The sequence below is a fragment of the Catharus ustulatus genome, chromosome 24 (genome assembly GCF_009819885.2).
Source record: "Catharus ustulatus isolate bCatUst1 chromosome 24, bCatUst1.pri.v2, whole genome shotgun sequence".
Lineage (NCBI taxonomy): Eukaryota > Metazoa > Chordata > Aves > Passeriformes > Turdidae > Catharus > Catharus ustulatus.
Window position 1 is genome coordinate 7,748,788 of NC_046244.1, and position 25,335 is coordinate 7,774,122.

A 25,335-nucleotide genomic window follows, 5' to 3' on the forward strand; every position below is an offset into this window, starting at 1 on the left:
CCATCCTGTGCTGCTCTTTGCTTTCTGTCTCCCTCCAAGTGCCTGGGCTGCTGTAAATCCTCCCAGCTGAGATGGGCAGAAAAGACCCTGCAAGCAGAGCCCTGCACCCTCCAGGAGTGCTGGCAGAGGGGACCCTGCCCCAGGGCACTCAGGACTCCTTGACCTCTCTCTGACCTGCAGGATGAGCTAATATTTGGGCAGGGACTTTCTGCTGGGCTCATCCATCTCTGGGTGACAGTGACACTCAGTGCCTGGGATTCCCAGGAGAAAGCAGAGTGTTTCTGCAAGCCATCATTACAGCCAATTATGCCTGTAAAAATGCCTTTCCGGGTGGAAGGTTGAGGTGTTTCATGCCCTGTAAGTCACACAAAGGACACGGCCGGGTATTTATTGCCACACGAGTCCGGGCTCACTCTTCCCCTGCAGAACCGGTTCTCCAAACCGAATCAGTGTGGCAACACCAGAGGGAGGGAGAGCATCCTGCCCAGGCTCCAGATGTGCCACTCCTCGCCCTGGAGGGCTGAAGGAAGGTCTGACATGGAAACTTCCTTCACCCTGCTCTCAGTGAGTGCTCCCATCCCTCTGCCCCTGCCCCCAGGGCTGGCCCTGTGCCAGGGCTGTCCCCAGAGGCCACCAGGCCAGGCTGAGAACACTGCAGAGCCTCTGTGTGGTGACATGTGAGCACCTGGAGCCCTCACCTGACTCCTGGATGGAGCCCAGGCTGGAAATAAAATCATCTTGTGATCCCACTCCATGGGAATAAAACAAATGTGCTTCCATCCCATTCCAGTCCAAGGAGATCAGCTTTACCATGAACAGGCCAACATTCTGGAATAAATCATCCTGAAATTCTTCTGTTTTCTCAACAACATCTTTATCTGCATTGTCAGCTCAGGACAATGTCACCCAAGCCTTGCTCAGCACTGGGCTGCACCCCTGCTGCATAAAATGGATTTAATTTTAGGAGATGCAGGGATTGAGTGTCCAGCAATGCCTCAGCCCCTCCTGGGCAGCTGCAGGCTCACTGCACTCGTGTTCTCTTGTGTTTGAGGCTGTAGAGGTCTGACCTGTGTTACTGCCATTAATTAATCAGTTCTTACACTTGGGAGAGAGAGCTGCTGTCACAGAGCTCCACTGTGAATTTTACCTGCTGAAAATGGATGTTTGTGGGATAAAATGGAGATTTGCCTACACCTCAGGTAATGGCTGAGCCATTAATCTGCTCCTCACTCATTTGAATTTCCTGTGGCAATAGATAAAACCAAATTTACCCTTCAACAGTGGAAGTTCCTGGTGAGATGGGGTCAGTGGAGCTCAGGGGTTGGATCTCACCTGCCTGGGGCTGTGGTCCCTGCACTCAGCACTTTGATGCAGAAATAACTTTGTGCCTCACGGTTTTTGAATGCTGTTTATACCCCACTGCCTGCCACGCCAAGTGCCAGGGTTATAAATACCCTGCTGCGTCTAGACTGTGTCTAAACTTGGCACTGGGCACCCAGATTCATGAGAGGAGTGGTTTCACCTCCCAGCACAAAGGAGGTGCCCCAAAGTGTTTGATCAGGGCTCCAGAGGGGCTTGGCAAGAGAATTCTCTGCTCCTGCCGTGCCAGAGCAGCACTGGCCCCACTTTCTGAAGGGGCCCTGCAAAATCCCTTCCTGCCCTGCTCCGGAGCTGCTGGGCTCCCAGCCCAGGGGAATTCCTGCCCTTGTCCTTCCTGAAGGGCTTCAGTGCCCCAGAGCAGTGCCCCAGAGCATCTCAGCCTCGCCTCCCTGGCCCTGGCAGACCCAGCTCAGCTGGGCTGGGCTCACACTGCACTGGGCTGGGCTCACACTGCACTGGGCTGGGCTCACTGCACTGGGCTGGGCTCACACTGCACTGGGCTGGGCTCACTGCACTGGGCTGGGCTCACACTGCACTGGGCTCACACTGCACTGGGCTGGGCTCACTGCACTGGGCTGGGCTCACACTGCACTGGGCTGGGCTCACTGCACTGGGCTGGGCTCACACTGCACTGGGCTGGGCTCACTCTGCACTGGGCTGGGCTCACACTGCACTGGGCTGGGCTCACTGCACTGGGCTGGGCTCACTCTGCACTGGGCTGGGCTCACTCTGCACTGGGCTGGGCTCACACTGCACTGGGCTGGGCTCACTCTGCACTGGGCTCACACTGCACTGGGCTGGGCTCACTGCACTGGGCTGGGCTCACTCTGCACTGGGCTGGGCTCACACTACACTGGGCTCACTCTGCACTGGGCTGGGCTCACACTGCACTGGGCTGGGCTCACTCTGCACTGGGCTGGGCTCACACTGCACTGCACTGGGCTCACACTGCACTGGGCTGGGCTCACTCTGCACTGGGCTGGGCTCACTGCACTGGGCTGGGCTCACACTGCACTGGGCTGGGCTCACACTGCACTGGGCTCACACTGCACTGGGCTGGGCTCACTCTGCACTGAGCTGGGCTCACACTGCACTGGGCTCACTCTGCACTGGGCTGGGCTCAGACTGCACTGGGCTGGGCTCACTGCACTGGGCTGGGCTCACACTGCACTGGGCTGGGCTCACTGCACTGGGCTGGGCTCACTCTGCACTGGGCTGGGCTCACTCTGCACTGGGCTGGGCTCACTGCACTGGGCTGGGCTCACTGCACTGGGCTGGGCTCACTCTGCACTGGGCTCACTCTGCACTGGGCTGGGCTCACTCTGCACTGGGCTGGGCTCACACTGCACTGGGCTGGGCTCACACTGCACTGGGCTGGGCTCACTCTGCACTGGGCTGGGCTCACTCTGCACTGGGCTCACACTGCACTGGGCTCACACTGCACTGGGCTCACACTGCACTGGGCTGGGCTCACTGCACTGGGCTGGGCTCACTGCACTGGGCTGGGCTCACTCTGCACTGGGCTCACTCTGCACTGGGCTGGGCTCACTCTGCACTGGGCTGGGCTCACTCTGCACTGGGCTGGGCTCACACTGCACTGGGCTGGGCTCACTGCACTGGGCTGGGCTCACTCTGCACTGGGCTGGGCTCACTCTGCACTGGGCTGGGCTCACTGCACTGGGCTGGGCTCACTCTGCACTGGGCTCACTCTGCACTGGGCTGGGCTCACTCTGCCCTGGGCTGGGCTCACACTGCACTGGGCTCACTCTGCACTGGGCTCACTGCACTGGGCTGCTGGGGGCTGCAAGAGGAGCTGGCAAGGAAGGACAAACAAATCTCTCTGCTAAAGGCACTCTGTGCAGCTGCAGCAGCAACCTCTGCAGGCAAATGCACCTGAGGCATTTCCCCATGCAACGAGAGGGTGAAGATTTGTGTTTGGATAAGGGACAGGGACCACTGTGGGCCAGGGATGCTCTGGGGTTTGTCAGGGATGCTCTGGGGTTTGGGTCAGGGATGCTCTGGGGTTTGTTGGGGATGCTCTGGGGTTTGGGTCAGGGATGCTCTGGGGTTTGGGTCAGGGATGCTCTGGGGTTTGGTCAGGGATGCTCTGGGGTTTGTCAGGGATGCTCTGGGGTTTGGGTCAGGGATGCTCTGGGGTTTGTCAGGGATGCTCTGGGGTTTGGGTCAGGGATGCTCTGGGGTTTGGGTCAGGGATGCTCTGGGGTTTGGTCAGGGATGCTCTGGGGTCTGTTGGGGATGCTGTGGGGTTTGGTCAGGCACTCTGTGCTGGACCAGGAGCCTGCCCTGCCCTGCAGTCTGGCTGGGGATGTTCCCCCAGAGCTCTCATTGCTCTGGGGTGTCCTGGAGAGCTGCAAATCTCATTTCCTCAGCGCTGGCAGCAGCCCTGCTTCCCAGCTCCAGGCAGGGAATGTGGAGCTGCAGGGAGGCCAGAGGTGAGGTGTGTTTGAGCTGTCACCTGGCAACAGCCAAACACTGACTTCAGAGAGCAATTGTAAAACAGTTTAACATCAGGGTGACGGGGCAGGGGGGCAGGGGAGCTGCCCCTGGTCCCAGGGAGCCCCATAAAATGCTCAGTGAGATCCTGGGTGCGAGCCAAGCTGGCTGCAGCCCAGCCTGTGCTCGGAGCTCCCAGCAAACCAGAGGCACAGGGTGACCTGCTGCTGTCCCCACAGCCCCTCACCAGCACCTGCTGTGCTGCCACCCCTCCCTGAGCACAGCCAGGGCAGCTGCCGAGGGTCCCGAGGATCCTCAGGCACTGCAGCCTCCCAGCACCACCCCTGAGAGTCCCTGAGCAGCAATCTGGGACTGGCACCAGAGAAACTGCTGGGGTTTAGTCAGTGGGGGCTTGCTTCTGGGTTTGTCCTTGAAATTACTGGCAGAAGACAGAGAAAGCAGTGGGGCAGGCTTAGGGCAGGCTTAGGGCAGGCTTTGGGGCAGGCTTTAGGGCAGGCTTTGGGGCAGGCTTTAGGGCAGGTTTTAGGGCAGGCTTCAGAGCAGGTTTTGGGGCTGGCTTTAGGGCAGGCTTAGGGCAGGCTTTAGGGCAGGCTTTGGGGCAGGCTTTAGGGCAGGATTTGGGGCAGGTTTTAGGGAAGGCTTCAGGGCAGGTTTTAGGGAAGGCTTCAGGGCAGGTTTTAGGGCAGGTTTTAGGCCAGGCTTTGGGGCAGGTTTTACGGCAGGCTTTGGGGCAGGTTTTGGGGCAGGCTTTAGGGCAGGTTTAGGGCAGGTTTAGGGCAGATTTTAGGCCAGGCTTTAGGGCAGGCTGTGGCTGGGTGTGTGATGCTCTGGCTCTGTCAGGCTGGGACTGGCTCCCAGCTTTAGGTGGTGATGGGAGGGATGGGCTGTGCCTGACAAGCAGCATGAGGTCACTCCCAGTCCCCTTTGGGTGAGATTTATCACCAGGCTGCCTTTGCCTTGGATAGAGTCATTCATTTTTTAAAATCTGCTTGTGCTGCTCCCCCTTCCCTCTTAACCCATTCTCAGCCTTTTGCCTTTCCTCATTGTTCCAGCCAGAGATGACAAAAAAAAGTGTGAATGACATCAAATAATGCCATTTAACCTGTTTGTTTCAGTGGCCAACACACCCTGAGATCTCACACTGGCATCCCCTGCAGCAGCTGTTCCCAGCTCCCACAGCCACCTCCATAAATCCATAAAACAGAAATCATTCTCTTTATTTACCTGCCTTATCCCCTCAGACTGTGAGGTTTTACAGAGGGATTAAACCTGCAGTGGAATCCTGAGGATTCTGATTAAAAGGTGCCATTTAGGGCCCATTTCAGCTGCTGGGAGAGCTGGTGAACCAAGACTTTGTGCCCTGGTTCCAGGTTTTATTCCCCATCAGCCACAGTGACAGCAAGGTGACACAAAGGGTGGCTGGGCACTGACCACGAGCTTTCCATGCACAGATTTATTCTGTGAGTGCACAGAGCCTGGATCTCCCCTGCCCTGCCTCTCCTCGTGTGCTTAAGGGCAGAGCAAGAGCAGGAGAAAGGAAATGAGCACAACAGAGGACTTAACATAAAAGTGTTTTATATCATCTCCTATAAAACAAGCCATAAATCCCTGCCCTCCTGCTCCACCCCTCCACATGGTTTTCATTTCAGAGGCTGGCTGGGAAGCAGAGGAGTGGAGGGTACAAAGCACATACTCTGGGTGGGAGAGGTTCCTGCTCACACCTTGTCCTGTGCCTGCAGCACAGCATTCTGCTCTGGTGAGCAATCCCAGCCCGGAGCAAGGCACATCTGGCAGCATCTGGCAGCATCTGCAGCATCTCTCTGCCCTTGCCCAGCTCCAGGACCCAGGGGAAGCACTCAGGGCACTGCATGTGCCTGGGGAAGCTCCTCAGCATCAGGGAAAAGGGAAAGGACTGGGCTTTGAAAGATCCCTGTGCTCAGATTTGGTCCCCAAGGAAATCCTGGGATGTTTCAGGGCATTGCAGCTTGTTCTGGAGCTCCTGGGGGAGCTGGCTGAGATTTCTGGTGCCTGGCAGTGTCAGATTCACACAAGAAGAGGCAGTGCCCATAGAGCTGGAACAATGGGACACACAGTCCTTGAGGGGTTTATTGCTGCACTGCCAGAGCCTTGCTGGCTCACTGCTCCTGCATCCACTGGTAATGTTACAGAACATATTTAAATGAAAATCCTCACCCACTGAATAAAGAACAAATCCAGGGGGAAATATGTTCAAACTGTAGCCATTGTTGCTTTTGTTTCTATAAAACTGAATTCCCACCTTGGGCTGATAGAGCAGATTGTTTTAAGGCCGTGCTGGACAGAAGATTTGCTGAGATGAGTCTGAAGGTCAGGCAGAGCTTTAATGCTGCAGTGAGAGCCTTGGTGATGCCAGGAGTCTGCACAGAGCTCAGGGCAGAGCCTGAGTGCCAGGATGGGGAAAGGAGAGCTCCTGGAACGACCCCTCTGTGTGGCTATATCCCCTACATGTGGCTATATCCCTATATCTGGTATATCCCCTATATCTGAACATATCCCCTATATCTGGCTATATACCCTCTGTCTGGTTATATTCCCTTTATTTTGCTATATCCCCTTTTCTGACCATATCCCCTACATGTGGCATCTTCTTACCAAAAGCTGATGAATCCAGGTCCATGCTAATGTAGAAAACATCTTTTGGCAGCTATAATTTCACCCAGTTTCCCACCCTGTTCCCCAGGGGCTGCTGCTCCCAGGGTGAGCCCTGCATGAGACAGGTTTGGACTGACAGCTGCTGCCTGGTGCCTTGGCCCTGAGAGTGGGGCTGGAAGTGTTTTAGCAGTGACAAGATGTTTGGGAGCAGAGGCCAAGTGCTGTAACAACCATCCCTGCATCTGCAGCGTGTGAGCACAGCTGGCTGGGGGAGCTGGGGGTGTGACAGACAAACGCTGACCCTGGGGCAGGGCAGTCTGCCCTGGCCTCGTCCCTGCTGCTCCTTCTGTGCCCTCCTGCCTCATCCTTCCACCTCATCCTCCTGCCTCATCCTTCCTCAGGGGAAGCAGGAGGAGCCAGGGATCACTGGCTGCTCAATGAGGAATTCAAGCTGTGTGCATTCAGCCTTTAGGATGCCCATTGAATCACCCAAAGCACTCTCCACAAAACTCTGCTGACAGAACAGCCCAGTTTTTTCTCTTCACCGTGTTCTGCTGCATATTCTTCATGAATTTGGATGCTCTTCTGGACATACACGTCTGCCAAGGCTGCTCCCAAAACCTGAGCAATGAGCTCAGCCATCCTGGGGGCAGATGAGTGCAATTATCAGCATGTTCATCACCACCAGAGAGATTTCTTTGATGGTGCTCCTGGCAGGGATGCGTTTGGAGAGTGTCAGCCTCCCACAGACACCCACTTAGAGCAGGCTCCTACATTTGGCTGCTCTGAGTTCAGACCTTCAGCGTTTTCAGGAAGGAAACAGAATTCCTCATGCTCCTGCCTGACTGGGTTGCTGTTTTTAATTTGATGCCAGGAAACAGCAGGGTTGCAGACCCCTATCTGTTGTTTAGGACTATTTTACCAATATTTCACCTAACTCAGGACTTGAGACAAGAATGTCAAACCCAGCTCCAGCTGCAGCCAGTGGAAAAAGAGAAACTGCCTTGAGTGGGAGCTGGACTGGGACCTAAAACTGTGAGTGCAGTGGTGCTGCAATGCCTTTCATCTCAGAGATGCTGGGTGAGATCCAGACTATGCTGGTAATGGTTGGGAAGCTGCCAGCTGCTAATGATGTGGAACAAGCTGGTGACTCCTTGCTCCAGTTTGTAGGAAGCCACCAGACAAAACAAGTCCCAGGAATAGCCAGCTCAACCCTTTTCTGGTCGGGTTCGTGCTGTACTGGCATGGGAGTAATTCAGGAACTTCCCCTGATGTGGCTCCTGTGGTGTCTGATCCGTGGGAGCCACAAAGCCTCTGTGCACATTTATCCTCATGAAATTCCCTAGAAATGCTCACCAGGCTGTACCAGCAGTGTCTGGAGCACAGAGTTTCCCCAGATCTGACCCTGCTGGTGCTTTGCACAGTTCTCAGCCTGACACAGAGCCTGCCTTGCTCTGTTTTCCTGCCTTGCTCTGTTTCCCTGCCTTGCTCTGTTTCCCTGCCTTGCTCTGCTTTCCCTGCCTTGCTCTGCTTTCCCTGCCTTGCTCTGTTTCCCTGCCTTGCTCTGCTTTCCCTGCCTTGCTCTGTTTCCCTGCCTTGCTCTGTTTCCCAGCCTTGCTCTGTTTTCCTGCCTTGCTCTGTTTCCCTGCCTTGCTCTGCTTTCCCTGCCTTGCTCTGTTTTCCTGCCTTGCTCTGGTTTCCCTGCCTTGCTCTGCTTTCCCTGCCTTGCTCTGCTTTCCCTGCCTTGCTCTGTTTCCCTGCCTTGCTCTGCTTTCCCTGCCTTGCTCTGTTTCCCTGCCTTGCTCTGTTTCCCTGCCTTGCTCTGTTTGTTTCCCTGCCTTGCTCTGTTTGTTTCCCTGCCTTGCTCTGCTTTCCCTGCCTTGCTCTGTTTCCCTGCCTTGCTCTGTTTCCCTGCCTTGCTCTGTTTGTTTCCCTGCCTTGCTCTGCTTTCCCTGCCTTGCTCTGTTTCCCTGCCTTGCTCTGTTTGTTTCCCTGCCTTGCTCTGTTTCCCTGCCTTGCTCTGTTTCCCTGCCTTGCTCTGTTTGTTTCCCTGCCTTGCTCTGTTTGTTTCCCTGCCTTGCTCTGTTTCCCTGCCTTGCTCTGCTTTCCCTGCCTTGCTCTGTTTCCCTGCCTTGCTCTGCTTTCCCTGCCTTGCTCTGTTTCCCTGCCTTGCTCTGCTTTCCCTGCCTTGCTCTGTTTCCCTGCCTTGCTCTGTTTTCCTGCCTTGCTCTGTTTCCCTGCCTTGCTCTGCTTTCCCTGCCTTGCTCTGTTTCCCTGCCTTGCTGTGCTTTTCCTGCCTTGCTCTGCTTTCCCTGCCTTGCTCTGCTTTCCCTGCCTTGCTCTGTTTCCCTGCCTTGCTCTGTTTGTTTTCCTGCCTTGCTCTGTTTGTTTCCCTGCCTTGCTCTGCTTTCCCTGCCTTGCTCTGTTTCCCCTGCCTTGCTCTGTTTCCCTGCCTTGCTCTGTTTCCCTGCCTTGCTCTGCTTTCCCTGCCTTGCTCTGCTTTCCCTGCCTTGCTCTGCTTTCCCTGCCTTGCTCTGTTTCCCTGCCTTGCTCTGCTTTCCCTGCCTTGCTCTGTTTCCTTGCCTTGCTCGGTTTCCCTGCCTGTACCCCAGAGGTGAGGGGCACCCGGGATGGAGGAGCAGACACCTCACAGTGCTGTACCCCAGAGCTCAGACCCAGGGCAGCAGGAGATGGATTCTCCAGCAATGTCCCTCTGGCATGGGGAACATGTGGGACACTGCACAGTCCACACCTACCCCAACCTGAGATAATTTCCAGCAAATGCAGAAGGAGGGGCACAGCACATCTGTACAGCTGTTGAGGCTGTGTACAAACAAGCACAGCTGCTCGTTCCACCTGCCCAGGGACGAGGAGGATCAAGGTGATGATCCCAGGAGGACGGGAGTGCTTTTGTGGGGTGCCCAAATCGTGCAGTGGTTTCAGAGATTGTCACTGATTGCCTGATCCCTTAGAGCCGATCTGTCCTCGCAGGTGTGTTGGTGAGGGGGGCAGGAGGCACAGCACAGAGAGTGCAGGGTGGGTGATCTGTCAGACCGCACAGACCAAACCCCAATCAAACCCCAGCGCTGCTGCGCTGATCCTCAGGAATGCAGGGACCGAGCTGCCAGCGCTGCTCCTGCAGTGCTCTCTGCTGGGGAGGGAGAGGCAGGGCTGCCGGACAGACAGACAGACAGCACAGCGTCCTGCAGACAGACAGACAGACAGACAGCACAGCGCCCTGCAGACAGACAGACAGCACAGCATCCTGCAGACAGACAGACAGCACAGCGTCCTGCAGACAGACAGACAGCACGGCACCCTGCAGACAGACAGACAGACAGCGCCCTGGAGACGGACAGACAGACAGACAGCCTGCACGGCACCCTGCAGACAGACAGACAGACAGACAGGCAGCCTGCATGGCATCCTGCAGACAGACAGACAGACAGCACAGCGTCCTGGAGACAGACAGACAGACAGACAGACAGCACAGCATCCTACAGACAGACAGACAGCACAGCATCCTACAGACAAACAGCACAGCATCCTACAGACAGACAGACAGCCTGCATGGCATCCTGCAGACAGACAGACAGCCTCTACAGCATCCTACAGACAGACAGCACAGCATCCTGCAGACAGACAGACAGCACAGCATTTGCAGACAGACAGACAGACAGCGCCCTGCAGACGGACAGACAGACAGCCTGCACGGCACCCTGCAGACAGACAGACAGACAGCGCCCTGCAGACAGACAGACAGACAGCACAGCATCCTGCAGACAGACAGACAGACAGCGCCCTGCAGACAGACAGACAGACAGACAGCACAGCATCCTGCAGACAGACAGACAGACAGCCTGCATGGCACCCTGCAGACAGACAGACAGCACAGCACCCTGCAGACAGACAGACAGACAGCACAGCATCCTGCAGACAGACAGACAGACAGCCTGCACAGCATCCTACAGACAGACAGACAGCACAGCATCCTGCAGACAGACAGACAGACAGACAGACAGCACCCTGCAGACAGACAGACCAAAGTGAGCACAGACGGTTCTGTAGCAGCCGAGTGTTTAAAGGTGTCACCTGCACACACCTGGCGCACCCAGCTCCTCCTGCCTGTCCCTGGGGCTGTTTCTCTGCTGCCCATCTCTGCAGGCTGCAGAGTGTAATTGGGCTGAGGTTACACAGGGTCAGGCTTTGCTGGCCTTCACCTGTCCTGCCCCAGCCTGGCTGACACACAAACACAGCTGGGAGCGAGGTCCAGCAGCTTTACTGGCAGCACTGGGCCAGGACTGCCCGGCCTGGGGCTGTGCCCAAAGCAGCACGGCCAGGACAGGGCCAGGACAGACTGGACAGAGCCAGGATAGAGCCTGGACAGACTGGACAGAGCCAGGACAGAGCCAGGACAGAGCCAGGACTGAGCCAGGACAGACTGGACAGAGCCAGGACAGACTGGACAGAGCCAGGACAGAGCCAGGACAGACTGGACAGAGCCAGGATAGACTGGACAGAGCCAGGACAGACTGGATATGACTGGGACAGACTGGACAGACTGGACAGAGCCAGGACAGAGCCAGGACAGACTGGACAGACTGGACACAGCCAGGACAGAGCCAGGACAGACTGGACAGAGCCAGGATAGAGCCAGGACAGAGCCAGGATAGACTGGACAGAGCCAGAACAGACTGGACAGAGCCAGGACAGAGCCAGGACAGACTGGACACAGCCAGGACAGACTGGACACAGCCAGAACAGAGCCAGGACAGAGCCTGGACTGACTGGACAGAGCCTGGACATGGCTCGGACACAGCCAGGACAGACTGGACATGACTGGGACAGACCGGACAGACTGGACAGAGCCAGGACAGCCTGGACACAGCTGGGACAGACTGGACACAGCCTGGACACAGCCTGGACCTCAGGGTCCAGCACCACCGCCTCCAACAGAAACAGGAAATTCTGAAAGGTTCTTTGGACACTGAGGGTCCAGCACAGCTCTGACCCCACTGGGGACCCGGGCATTGCTTCATCCCTTGGGTTTAACCATAAATCTCTGAACAGGCTGGAGTTTAAATGGAGAGAATGTGCACACCCAAATGTCAGACTCCAGCTCCCGGCGGGTTTAGGACTGGGAATTTGATTTGTGCCATCAAGGCAGGAGGGAAGTTCAGGTCTGGATCTGAATTTAAGCTAGGAAGCTGTTCAAGCGTGTTGGCAAGGGCAATAGAAAACTCATGTGCATGAAAAACATGCAGACCTCGAGGTTTTTTGTAGATTTTAATGTTTCCTTCACGATTTAAGATTAAACGCCGGGCATTCAGCAACGTCCCGGCTGTGGAGTCACCCGCCGCACGATGGCAGCTGTCCCACGGAGGCGTAAATAAACCGATAAATCATTCACCGCGACACAAACCCCGCCACCGAATTTCGGCTGCCGTGACGTCACGGGAGGGGGCGGAGCCATCTGTGGCATGACGTCACACAAGGGGCGTGTCTGGCCATGTGGTGATGTCATTAAGGGGGCGTGTTCTCATATGATCGTGACGTCACGCGCTGCCGCCGGTCACGCCCCCCGGCGGCGTCACGCGCGCGCGGCCCGTTCGGCGCGGGCCCGGCGGTGACACCGGCACCGCCTCATCCTGCTCATCATCGTCCTCATCCTCCTCATCCTCACCCTCATCATCCTCATCACCCTCATCATCCTCATCATCCTCATCCTCCTCATCCTCATCATCCTCACCGCCATGGCGGGCGGCCCGCAGGAGAACACCCTGCTGCACCTCTTCGCCGGGGGGTGAGTGCGGGGCACCGGGGCAGGGCCGGGCCGGGGAGCCCGCGGGACCGACACCGACACGGTCCGGGACTGGGACCGGGACTGGGACAGGGATCGGGACCTCCCTGTGCCCGTGGGATGGACACGGACCGGGACCGGGACTGGGACTGGGACCCCGCTGTGCCCTGCGGGACCGACACGGACCGGGACACGGACCGGGACCGGGACCCCGCTGTCGCTGCGGGCCCGGGGCGCTGCCGGGTCGCGGTGTCGCTGTCCCTATCGCGACATGCGGCGGTGCCCCATGCCGGGGTCACACCGAGCACAGGAAGGGGAACGAGGGGCCGAGAAGGTCCTGGGCTGTGGGTAAATGGCCTGGCACGGCACGGCTCGGCACTGCTGCCCGGTCCTGGCTGTGGGTGAATGGCCTGGCACGGCACGGCTCGGCTCTGCTGCCCGGTCCTGGCTGTGGGTGAATGGCCTGGCACGGCACGGCTCGGCTCTGCTGCCCGGTCCTGGCTGTGGGTGAATGGCCTGGCACGGCACGGCTCGGCACTGCTGCCCGGTCCTGGCTGTGGGTGAATGGCCTGGCACGGCACGGCTCGGCTCTGCTGCCCGGTCCTGGCTGTGGGTGAATGGCCTGGCACGGCACGGCTCGGCACTGCTGCCCGGTCCTGGCTGTGGGTAAATAGCCTGGCACGGCACGGCTCGGCACTGCTGCCCGGTCCTGGCTGTGGGTGAATGGCCTGGCACGGCACGGCTCGGCACTGCTGCCCGGTCCTGGCTGTGGGTGAATGGCCTGGCACGGCACGGCTCGGCACTGCTGCCCGGTCCTGGCTGTGGGTGAATGGCCTGGCACGGCACGGCTCGGCACTGCTGCCCGGTCCTGGCTGTGGGTGAATGGCCTGGCACGGCACGGCTCGGCACTGCTGCCCGGTCCTGGCTGTGGGTGAATGGCCTGGCACGGCACGGCTCGGCTCTGCTGCCCGGTCCTTGCTTCAGGGATATGTAAACTGTGGGGTTTGTTGTGTTAAAAGTTGCACCCTAACCCAGAAACTCTCCCACAATTAGCTTATTGCAGTTGTTTTAGTAGCAGTCTAGGAAGATAATTTTATGTTGTAAATTAAGTTTTAATCATCCCTTGTACAGATTAAGTGCCCTTTTGGCCTCGTCAGAAACATTTTATTTTATTTTTTTTTATCAGCTTAAATTATCTAAGTAATAGAATATTCCTTGGTGCTTGTCAGCTGACAGTGGTTAGGAAGCCGATATGAAACCTGTTGTGAGTTTAAATCTGCCATTGGTTCTTGTGTTGCTTAACAGGATACTTGTGTTTCCTGTGACATGCCCCTGGAGCAATGGGTTTATTTAATACAACATTAAACCAAACAAATGTGAGGTTTTTCAGAGACAATGAATGCCCTGCACGGATCCCTGGCCATCAGAGCGGTACCTGGGGCACGGGCTGGGTGTTCACACGGAATTTGGGCAGTGCCAGCGCCCACCCGCAGCTCTGGCTGTCCTCACATAACTCCTCAGACTATAAATAAGCGAGACTTTTAAACTCATGGCTCTTTTAATCCCGTGCTGGGAGGTCAGCATCTCCCTCAGCGTTTGTTGTACCCTCTGCCTCCGGCAAGGATCCCAGTGCTCTGCTCAGTTCTAAAGTGGTTTTTGCAGAGAAAATAAAAGGAACCCTTCACTTGAGAGAATCTTGATAGAGGCATTATTGGTATGGTGATGGTTTTCTGGGAAGGTGTCAGATTAAAAAGTAATTCGTGTCTTTGTGTCTGCACAAAGCTGGCAGGCCAGCCTTAGCTAATCTCAGTGGCCAGAATAGAAGGTTTAGCACCTCAGAGGCTGATGAAACGAGCTTGGATGTTGCAAAGTGCTCTGCAGTTGTTGAAAGAGATGGTTTCCTATTAACCAGGTTGTTCAGGCAGACGATGAGTTGGCCCTTGAGTTTCTGCTGGTTCCTTTTCAGGCTCCGGTGGCAGCAGCAGAGCAGAGTGCCCTCGGGGAAGGTTTGGGGAGCAGCAGGGACAGCAGTGCCCCAGTGCAGAACAGACCCCAGCGTGTTCCACGCAGGGTTCCTGCTTCCCTGCTGCTCTCAGGGTGCTGGTGCTGGGTGTTGTTTGGGAAACTGCTCAGCACAGGTTGCTCCATGTTGTCCCTCCAGCTGGAGCAATGCTGGTTACTGCAGAGCTTTCCTAAGAAGGTGTTAAGCAATGTGCTGGTGCTGACACGGTCTGGGAAAGGTTTCCATGTGTAAAGTGGAGAAGCAGTGTTCTCCTGAAGGGGTGTGTGTGCTCCAGAACCAGGAGTTGGGGCTGGGATTGGCTCTCACCCTGCTCCAGTTCAGGCTCCTGTGCATTCCCTAGCTCAGGGAACACAGGAAATGCTTACAGGAATACCTGCACCTGATGGCAGCACGGTTGGGTGGGAATTGAATGGACGATTAATGGCATTAAAGCATTAGGAACAGTCTGTAGTGTTCTGATACTCAGCCTCCTTTGGCATTGGCAAGGCAGGACCTTGTTTTGTTTGGTGTGGACACAGCAGTAGTGAAATACCAAAGGCAGAACGTGCTTTGCTGATTCTGCTCTGTGTGCCACGCTAGAGCGTGTGGCGTGTTTTAGAAAATCAATAGAATTTCAAACACACAGCAAAATGTGTCAGGCTGGTTATGAGCTGGGATTGCTCTGACCAGGCTGCTCCATCATCTTGGGGAACTCAGTGGAACTCTACTGGATCCTTGTTCTGCAGGACTTCTGTAACAGTCAACGTTGGCTTGATATTTGTATTAAGAATATTGCTCAGTGATTAAATCTAGGACTGATGAAGTAAGTCTTAATTAAGATTCTTGGCATCTGTCAATTGTGTTAGTGGGTGCTGAGAGTTTATTTCAAATGCAGGTCATTGATACTTCAGGGTGGACTCTGTAAAGACAGAAAGCTGGCAGCAAGAGAAAATGGGAATTGGACTCTGTTTTTAAAACAATGTTCTCTTTATGGAAGTAAATTATTTTTCTTATCTGCAGCATATTTCTCTTTGGGACATAATGTGTGCACCCTGGTGACACTCTGAGAATTGCTGTTAGATAATGGGGTTTTTTTTCCCTGAATGTTCTACTGACAACAAGAACTCAGAGCTGTTAAAACTGGTGTTGCAGATACTAACTGGTCGTGCTGGGTATCAGAGGATTACAAATGCATTAGCAGAAGTACTTAAATATTAAAGGCTGCATAAATTAACTGGATTATCAGACTGAAAGGCAAGGAGTGGACTAGGAAGACAAGACAGCTGATGTGGGAGAGAATATGCCAGAGAGGCTAAAAAATTGTGGGGCAAGGAGTCACTAGACTGAGCAGCTGGTAGTTCAGAAGTAGAAAATAAAGTTTCAGTGCTCTGAATTTATGAATTGTTCCTGTCAAAGTATTGATTTACTGTGAAATAAGTGGGGACTGAAGACTGAATACACAGTAGTGGAGCATTGGTAGATAAATGAATTGGGAATTAAGGCAATAAAATCACCTTCATGAGTTCCCCCAGACTTGGGGTTGCTCTGGAGTGTGTTGATTAGTCAGGAGTTAATTACACCTGTGTGTTTGTTCTGGACAGACACAGCTGGAAAGGCAGCATGGGGGGACAGGAGCTGTGGGAACAGGAGAGGTTTTGCTGGAGAAGCCATTCCAGATGGGCCTTTCCCCTTGGAATGTCATTTCAGAGAGCTGTGAGCAGTGTGAGGAGGATGAGCTGAAGCCTTTTCCTCCTGTGGAGCACAGAGGGCTCAGCTCCAAGCCCTGCTTTGGTACACAGAATAATCAGAGCTGATAAGGCCTGTGAGCACTGATGTTTCAGAGCCAAGTGACACAATTTCGGCTCTGACTTTAGTCAACATTCAACAGTGCTCTCAGAGGGATGAAGGCAAAGTTCTCACAGTGTCTGTCAGTTGGATTCTCCCCAGTTTAAGCTTTTCTCCCTTTCAGCAAGGAGGAGGAGTGAGCAAGGACTCAGCAATGCTGTGAAATCATTCTCCCAGTCTCCATGAAAGCAGTTTCTCTGGTGGAGAAATTTGCATTTGAAAAGCAGAGTTTGGAGCCATGCTTGGACAGAATCTTGCAGAACCTGAAAGCTGTGGTGAGGAAGTTGTGTTCCCTGGCCACGAGCTCTGGGGTGTCTTTTGAGCCTTGGAAAGAGCCTGGATTTCTGTGGCTGCACTGCCTGGGTGGCCACGCTGCTGATGCACGTGTGGGGCTTTGGGGCTTTGGCACAGAATGGTTTCTGGTCATATAAAATGTTCAGCAGGCAAAATAAGCTGCATTCATGAGCTGGTGTGCAGCTACAGCTTGGATCTTTTTGCCATTCTTTTATTGCCCTTTCCCTTGTGTTTAAAAAAAGATTCTCCTAGTAAGGTAGTTATGTCTGGAAGGGGCTTTAGAAAATACCCACTAACACCTTTGTTAATGTTCTTCTGTGGATCTCTGCTCCCAAATTAGTGCACCCAATGTTCTTTAGCAAGCAGTGTGGGTTTGTGGAAAAGGGTGCAGTTATTTTTTTTTAATTCATCTCCCTTTCATGGAAAATTACTAAAATTGCAATTTCACATGAACATCAAAGAGAGTTAAGTTGTTGACCCCTGGTGTTTTCTAAGGAAAATCTTAAACACAGCTTTCTGAAGCAATCACATGCTTTGACACTTGTGCAAACAAAGAAAATATTTCCTAGTCAGTTCAGCTGTAGTAAATGCCCTTGCAAGAAACCTGAAATATTTAGTTAAGTCTTCCTAAATCCCAGTGTGTTTGAGTAATAAAATGTAGATATAGTACCTTTTAGCCAACCTCAGCATTATGTTTAATCATGAATTTGGCTAGAAGGAACATTCAATTACCTAAGAGGAGCAGCAGCAGAGAGAGAAATAATTTGACCAGTCACTTTCCAGATCACTGATAAAAATGAAAATTAGACTCATACACTTTATATTCTGGGCCCAATGTGCTTTTCTTGAGGCTCAGTCTGACTGTATTAAGATGAATAAATGCTTGTTATAGGGTCATGTGTGTATAATATTTCATTTTTGTCCTTCTGTTGTCAGAGCATGGGAGGTTTGTTTTTTAGGAGCCTTTCTGCCCTGTTATTCTGTTTGCCAACCCTCCTCATCCTTGCTGCTTCCTTCCCTCCTTCCCCCTAGAAAAGTTGATACCCATTGTTTTTAAGAGTGCCTAGCTTAGTGTGGTTTTGATATTTGCTACTTTTGAACACAGTTCTCTAACCATAACTACTGAAATGGTGAAGAATTATTTATTTTTTTCCTTCTGTAGTGTCCTAATCCCCAGTGGCTCGTTCTCCTCTGGCAGCTTCCTGCTTCCCATAAGAAAATTCCATCCAAGGCTGTGCCTGTTTTAGGACAGCAGCCTCTGAGCCGTGGATGCCAGGGAAGTTTTTACAGGCAGAACTCCCATGGGAGCAGTCAGTGGTCCCATGGCCTGCCAGGGATGTTTGTTGGTGTTGGTCTCACCTTTGTTTACCTCATCTCTGTCCCTCCCCCAGGGCATGGGAACAGCCTGCCTTGCCCAATGCCAGTTTCCTAAAGACTGCAATAGCTGGAGATGTCTTCAGACTGAATTTCTGTGCTGTTCTGCACATCTTACAGCAGTTTGTCACACTGTGTCTTTGGATTTTCTTTGCAGGTGTGGAGGAACAGTTGGAGCCATCTTTACCTGTCCCTTGGAGGTGATAAAGACGAGGCTCCAGAGCTCCAAGCTGGCCTTCAGGACTGTGTACTACCCCCAGGTGCAGCTGGGGACCATCAGTGGGGAAGGAGTGGTCAGGCCAACGTCTGTGTCCCCTGGGCTCCTCAGTGTTCTCAAGTGAGTGCTGCTCCCTGTCATTCACCATTCCTGGACACACTGATCACTAAAATACACTGATTCACTAAAATACAAAGTGCTGGGGGGGCTGGGGGCTTTTATCCCTCAGCTGTCCTGCCTTGCTGAGCTCTCCTCTGCTGTTAGCTGTTGTCTTTGCTGGTTCTCACTATCCATCAGTGCTCTCTATAGCTGTCTTAGTCTCTGTGAACAGCCTTGAGTGGATCAGACTGCAGTGTTTGATGGTCTAGCTGCTCCCTGTCACATGTGTGTTCATAAAGAAGAGGAAATGTGAAATTATCTATCTAACAGCTGCTCAGTAGCTCTACCAGCAACTATGACAATCTCAGCCATTGTATTTAATACCAAAGCACCAGGGACTTGTGGTCAGACCTCCTGCAGAAGGACTGAGTTTGTTTGGCTGCTTGGGCACCCCAGGGTGATGCAGAGGTCCTGCTGAGATCAGGTGGCAGGAGTGCCAAGGAAAATACCCACCAGCAGTGCGAGCTGAATGGTTTTATGTAAGGCCAGCACGCCTGGCAGAGTGCCTGGGGAGAAGCTGCACAGTTATATAACACTGGAGTGCTAATTCAAATTCTCTGCAGAGCTCTCTGGCTGGAGTCATTCTGGGACTTGAGTTTCTGTATTGTAAACAGCCTGCTTTCCCCTGCCAAACATTTCTTTGTCTACTCAGAGGTGAGTCTAGAGCAATTCGTGACTGAATGCATGAGGCAGTGCCAGTTGCTTTGATTTTCATGCCCTTTCCTTTGCTATTTTTTCACCTTGCAGCATTGGACTTTAGGCAGCTGTAATTATAGAAAGTGAAAACTTTTAAGGCAGAAGGATCTTAATTCATCCTCTGGGCCCATCTTTTTCTGGGGTTGTCCTTTTTTTTTTTTTTTTAGGGAGAGAAGAAATGGTTTAAAATGGGTCAGCCTTTTAATATATTTATTAAGCTCATTAATTTTGGTGACTGGGATCTTGCTTAGCTGTGTGTATTGCCAAGTTTTCAACCTGATTACTTTAGATGCTTGAGAAGTGAGAGCAGAGTATTTCTGCTGCCATTCCCTTGCAGGCAGCATCCATGGAGAGCAGACAGTGCTATTGATTATGACCTGAGAAAGTACAAATGTCAGAAAGAAGTGACATTTGGTCCCTTGCTTTTACTCTTTCATCCCTTTCTCAGTCCTGATCAATGCCAAACTGGACTTGGCTTGGACCTCATGGTTTGGGAAAATTGTATGGCAAAGGAAGAGCCCTAGAGTTAAATTGCTGTGTAAGTTAAAGGTGTTAAATATGAAAGGCCTGAACTCCTGTAAATAGGAAGAAAACAGGTACCCTGAGGGCAGGTCAGGCCTGCTGCTGACAGAGAGCACTCCAGAAGGACAGGCTGGTTTTGTCTAATCCATTTAAGATTCTGATGAGTTAGCCCAGCTGGAAGCTGCAGTCGTGACTGTTAAGTGACAAAGAACGAGTGGTTGGAGGATCTGTCTCCTTGGAAACACTCAGCCCTGGAGTTCAGACTGAAAGTTCAGCTCTGCTGCAGAAAACAAAGTGTTTCAGAAGCTCCTGTGTCCCCTCCTGTGCAGGGAGGCTGGGCTGGGATCTGTGGGGAGCACTCTGAGCAGTGCCAGTGAGCTGGAGAGCAAACAGAGCCTGGCAGCTCCAGTGGCTGCAGTGAGCTCCCCATTCCCAGTGAGCCCCCCAGTCCCAGTGCAGCTTTCTTGGGTAAAAGCACATCCCTAGGTAATTGTGAAAGGAAAAAGGATTTCTTTCCCAGCTCTTTGTACAGGACTCTATGGGCAGCAAAACTTTTGAATTGCTTAGATACAGAGAACACTAAAAATATTCTTTGTTCATCAGAGTCAACTATCACTGTGTACTCCATGAAACTTTAATCCAGTTCCTTACAGCTTTCAAAGAATGGAAATTATAACCTCGTGCCATTTGACATCCATTTGCCTGTAGAGCACTGAATTTTATGGTACAGTGGTTTTTACTCAGTTTATAATTCCACTTATTTTGAAGTATATCATGTAGATTAAAATCTAACAGCTTCACCTGTCATACTCTGTGTGCTGTTGTGTGGTTCTTTTGGCTCTCTGCCTGACAGAACAAGAAACTAACTTTTAAATCAAATACTATCTTTTCCCTCCCTGTTTGTTTTTTATTTTAAGGTCAATTCTGGAAAAAGAAGGACCAAGGTCACTTTTCCGAGGGCTGGGTCCAAACTTGGTTGGAGTTGCACCATCAAGGTAAATAGTTAAACTATTGCTAAAAGCCATGTTTAAGGTGCCAACACAAATGTTACAGTGCATTTGTGATTCAAAATAATAGGCCATGAAGTTATCCCATCTATAAACTGAGATTGGTGTCTGCATTCTGCTCAGTGTGCACACCAAGGAATTCTGATAAAAATCTGATTTACACTGCTATGATACTGGAAGGTGCAGAGTAAAGACATTTAAATGACATTTTAAGTTCCAAGTCATTGCAAGAGCTACTTCTGTGCTTGAAAAGGAAGAGAAAGCAGTGCAGGAAGGTCTGTAGGGTTAATAATTGCATTATTCTGATGTCCTGCTTGCCTTGAGCACAGCAGTGCCTGCCTAGCAGTGGGTGGGAGTGCCTGGGGAGAGGAATTGACCTCTGGGCCTTGCTTGCCTCAATTCTTCTCAAATGAAAAACTGCAGCTGAGGGGGAAGGAGTCTCAGGAGTCCCCAGAAGGGGAGTGAGTCCCTCTTTCAGCAGCAATGAAGTTGGTTTGCATTTGGAAGTCTTGCAGCACCTCAGTCTCTCCCTGTGCCTGTCCTGCTCCTGGCAGGGCCAGAGATCTCTGTCTAGGAAATGATAAAACTCATTAACAGCCTGGATATTGGCAGATGTTCTCTGCCTGAAACTGAACCAGTTAGAACCAGCTTTCCAGTTAGAAAGGCACCTGAAGAGAGCTGAACTCCCTCCCTGGCCTCTTGCCTGGTGGGTGGGCTGTCCCCCCAGCAGCAGGGAATCCTGTGTGTGCAGGTGACCTTTGCAGCAGGGCTCTGAACCCAGGGCTCTGCTTTTCCCTGCAGCTCACTCTGCTGTCTGCAGCACCCTCCCACAGCCAAAAATTCCTGCCCTGGGGGTGTCAACTCAAACTGTGGCACTGCAAGGGAAGGAAGAGAACAAAAACCCCTGTGTCCATGCAGATGGAATACTCATGTGGAGGCCTCTTCAGAGACAATTCTTTTTTTTCAGGGGGCTGGGCAAAGAACAGTAATTGTCTAGTTTGGCATTGTCTGTATTACATTGCTTTTCTTCTTTTTTCCCCCACAGGGCTGTCTATTTTGCATGCTACTCCAAAGCCAAAGAGCAGTTTAACAGCATGTTTGTGCCCAACAGCAACATTGTGCACGTCTGTTCTGCAGGTTCTGCAGGTGAGTTTGTAATCCAGGAACAGAGGCCAGTGTGTGGCAAGTGCTGAAAATGTGCACTTAATCTGAGGTGCACTTAATCTGAGCCAAAAACCAGGAGTTTGCTGGCTCCTAGCTGGCCTTGCCTACTGAGGAACTGTTTTTCTGTTCAGCACAGAAATATTTCTAGATTGTTGTTTACTAATTTAGGATGTTTTTTCCAACTGCAGTGCTCTGGTCATGTCTCTTAATGCAAGGAAAAAATATTAGTAAACACCATTAAACTTCTGATGCTGCTTTTGCCAAATTGTTTCAGGATGTTGTATTTTTCCTACCAGGCTGGGAAAAATAGTTTGTTCTTGTAGGAAAAATACTGCAGAAGAGCTCCCCTGGTTCAACCAGCAGTCACCAGAGTGGTCACTAAAAATAATCATTCCCAAAGTAAGCCCTTAATTAGGGGTGGGCTCTGTTAATGAGCAGCTCAATGGCACCACCTGCAGCCCTGGGGAACACGAGTCCAGTGCAGCTTGGTGTCCCCACGGGTTCCTTGGAGCTGGAATTCCAAAACCAGTCTGCAACAGCCTTCAGGGGCATGACACAGGGAAATAGGTGTAAAAAGGAAGAATCCATGGATTGGTGCCTCCTGCATTTTACCATGACATTGGAAGCTGTGCCCCTGTGTGGCTTTGGACACCTCTGGCTGGAGCTGGTGGCAGAAGTGTCTCACTGCACAGGGTGCAAGGCTCCTGGCAGTACAGTGGCCTGGATTCAGCTGCACTTCTGGTCTTGTTTTTTCAGCCTTTATCACAAATTCCCTGATGAACCCTATATGGATGGTGAAAACAAGAATGCAGCTGGAACGGAAGTGAGTGAGTGAGGGGGGAGTGGAGCCCCTGGGGGGCTGCAGGAGCCTCTGGAAAACTGAACCCTCGTGGTTTCACCCATGGCTCTTTTTACCTGCATAGATCTTGCCCAGTTTTGCCCTGACTCTCAGTTCAGGCCATGTTTCTGTGTGGTCAGACTAAAGGTTCAGGTTTTGTGTGTCTTTCTTAATTTGATGCACAGAAACTATTGAGAAGGATGTGGAGTTGCCCTGAGTGCTGGGGTAGGTTCAGCTCTGGTTTCACTGAAAATCTTTAGTTTAACACAGCATTATTTTTCTCTCTGCTGCATAGAGTCCTGTGTAGTTCTGGGGTTGATGATGAGGATAAATGTATTGACAATCTGCTGCAGTGGTTTAATGTTCCTTTGCCTCCTTCACCACTGTGTTCCTGTTAGCCACACACCCAGAAGACACAGGGAATCTGGCAGCAATTTCTTCTACTCCAATGCTTCACAGTCACTGGTGGATATCAAAGCAATAAAGGACTCAGCTAATAACATGACTGCTTAGAATGGAAATTCCTTCCTGCAAGGACATGCTAGGTCAGATAAAAAGGATCTTATAAGGCACGACAGCATTATAAATAATTTATAAGACTTAATTCCAGCACTTTGCAGGGTGGCACCTTTGAACTGAGTGCTGCCTCTTAAAATGAAGAATTATTTCTCATGCAGCAGACTGCTGTCCCTGGGCCTGCTGAAATGGCTTTAAATGGAATCACCAGCTTGACACAAAGCAGTGTCTCTTCAGTGCTTATTGTCTTTTAAGGCCTTGGTGTGAACTGTGACAGACTAGATTGAGCTTGAGCTGAAGGAATTATCAGTATATATTACTGAAATAGCAAAGCCAAGTGTGCACTCCTAACATCATAGTCCTGCTCTGTGCAGCTTTCCTAGGAGAATTTTGGAGTAAAACTCAGAGAACCATTTCTGTAGTTATAAAAATATTGAAAACCTAAGTTGTTGGGTTTTTTTAATATTAATTATTGTTCTTGGCTGATGATATGCTCTGTTCTGTTTGTGTTTTAGAGTGAGGGGCTCCAAACCAATGAATGCTTTGCAGTGTGCTAGATATGTTTACCAGACAGAAGGTATCCGTGGTTTCTATAGGGGCCTGACTGCCTCCTATGCAGGCATTTCTGAGACCATTATCTGCTTTGCTATTTATGAAAGTTTGAAGCAGTACCTGAAGGAAATCCAGCTGCCCCCTTCTTCTAACGGGACTGAGAGGACCTCCACAAGCTTCTTTGCACTGATGGTTGCTGCTGCTATTTCCAAGGGCTGTGCCTCCTGCATTGCTTATCCTCATGGTATGTTAACCCTTCCCCTTCTGGGTGCAGTCCCACAGCTGCTGCCTGGAGCCCAAGACAAGTGATGGGTCTGGGGCTGTAAAACTGAGTTGTTAAAAGGGCCAAATGCATTTCACTTCAGCTTCTGCACTGGCATTTTTACTACTATTCCTAGTTAGACATGTGATTTGGACTGGCTAGTTTAAAAACAACTCAAAAACCACTAAAAAAGTGATGGCCTGATGTTTCTGTTCTCACTGGTAGCCCCAGCTGGTAAGTACCCACAGCCTCTGGGATTCTGGGATCAGGGAGTGGGAAGCACTTCAAGACTGAACACTGTTAGTCTTTTAGGATAGCTGTGAGTGGCGTGTGTAGAAGGAGCAATATTGATTATGTGGGCATCAGTAAAGCATTTAGATCTGTATTAGCCTCAATGAGCAAATCATTCATTTATTCCACATGAGAGAGAGCTCCTCTTTAGCTCTTGCTCTTGCCTGGAGGGCAGTGTGTGCAGGGCTCCATGGCTGGGTGCAGTGGCTGGCAGCTGGTTCAGGAGGTGTGCCTGTCCCTGGGCTTTGCACAGAGCAGCTTCCCTGGCACTGGCAGCTTTGTCCCTGGTGACTCTGGGCTCTGTTTGCAGAGGTGATCCGGACACGGCTGCGAGAGGAGGGCACCAAGTACAAAACGTTCCTGCAGACAGCCCGGCTGGTGGCACGGGAGGAGGGGTACCTGGCCTTCTACAGAGGACTCTTTGCCCAGCTCATCAGGCAGATCCCAAACACAGCCATTGTCTTGTCCACCTACGAGTTAATTGTCTATCTCCTGGAGGACCACACCAAGTAGCAGAGCCGAGCTCCCTGTACAGACTGAAGACCAATTTCTTCACTGAACAAATAGTCCTTTAAGAGACTGTTGCAGGTGGCAGTGCTGGTGGAAACTCTACAAGTCTGTGACCATCTGTGGATATTTCTTTTGGACTCATGCTTTCTAAAAGGTCTCAAGTCATTAATGTTAATAGTTAATTATAATTTTTTTTAACTTGATAATAATTAAATGCTACTAAATTAAATTACAGTATTTAATTTAATTATATGTTTGTCCTTTTCCTTAAGCACAGCCATATGTGGTCAAGGAATGTACCTCATACTATCAAGTGATCTCTTGGACTGACGTTCATTAAAACTGTATTAAAACAGGAGAACTGGCCTGGACATTTGAAACTGTTCTTACAACTGGGTCATGTTGCTTTTGAGCACTGTAATAGCCCAAGTGCCCACACAAGGTAGGGGTAGTTCTGGTTTTTGTTCACTGCAGTGTGAACCTCCACACCCTGCAGTGTCCAAGCAGGACAAACTTGTTTCTGTTTTGATGGTGTGAACTGTGCACACCAGCAGCTCTTAGAAAAGCCACTTGCACTGGCAGTGTGGTGGTGGGAGGCTTTTAGTAAGAATGGAATTACAGTTCTGTGTGCCCTGTGCATTGGGGGTGCATGGTTATGGTGCTGGCTGTGAACAGATGTGTTGTGGCTTTTGGACTTTGCTTTGGTGCTGGCCTGGGAGCACAAGGACAGTCAGTGACTGTGCAAGCTCCTCAAGAGAAAGATTTTCAACAGTTCTCATGATACAATTTTTGCCTTTCAC

General features: G+C 51.8%; 1 protein-coding gene across 1 annotated transcript; it reads left to right on the forward strand.

Annotated features, from left to right (window-relative positions):
* The first annotated feature begins 12,181 nt into the window (after nucleotides 1-12,181).
* Nucleotides 12,182-24,893, forward strand: SLC25A33 (solute carrier family 25 member 33). The gene is made up of 7 exons (XM_033079720.2): nucleotides 12,182-12,289; nucleotides 17,959-18,138; nucleotides 20,313-20,390; nucleotides 21,448-21,548; nucleotides 22,323-22,389; nucleotides 23,436-23,716; nucleotides 24,336-24,893. The coding sequence occupies exons 1-7, from the start codon at nucleotides 12,240-12,242 to the stop codon at nucleotides 24,536-24,538; spliced, it is 960 nt and encodes a 319-aa protein (XP_032935611.1). The 5' UTR covers nucleotides 12,182-12,239; the 3' UTR covers nucleotides 24,539-24,893.
* Nucleotides 24,894-25,335: the final 442 nt, after the last annotated feature.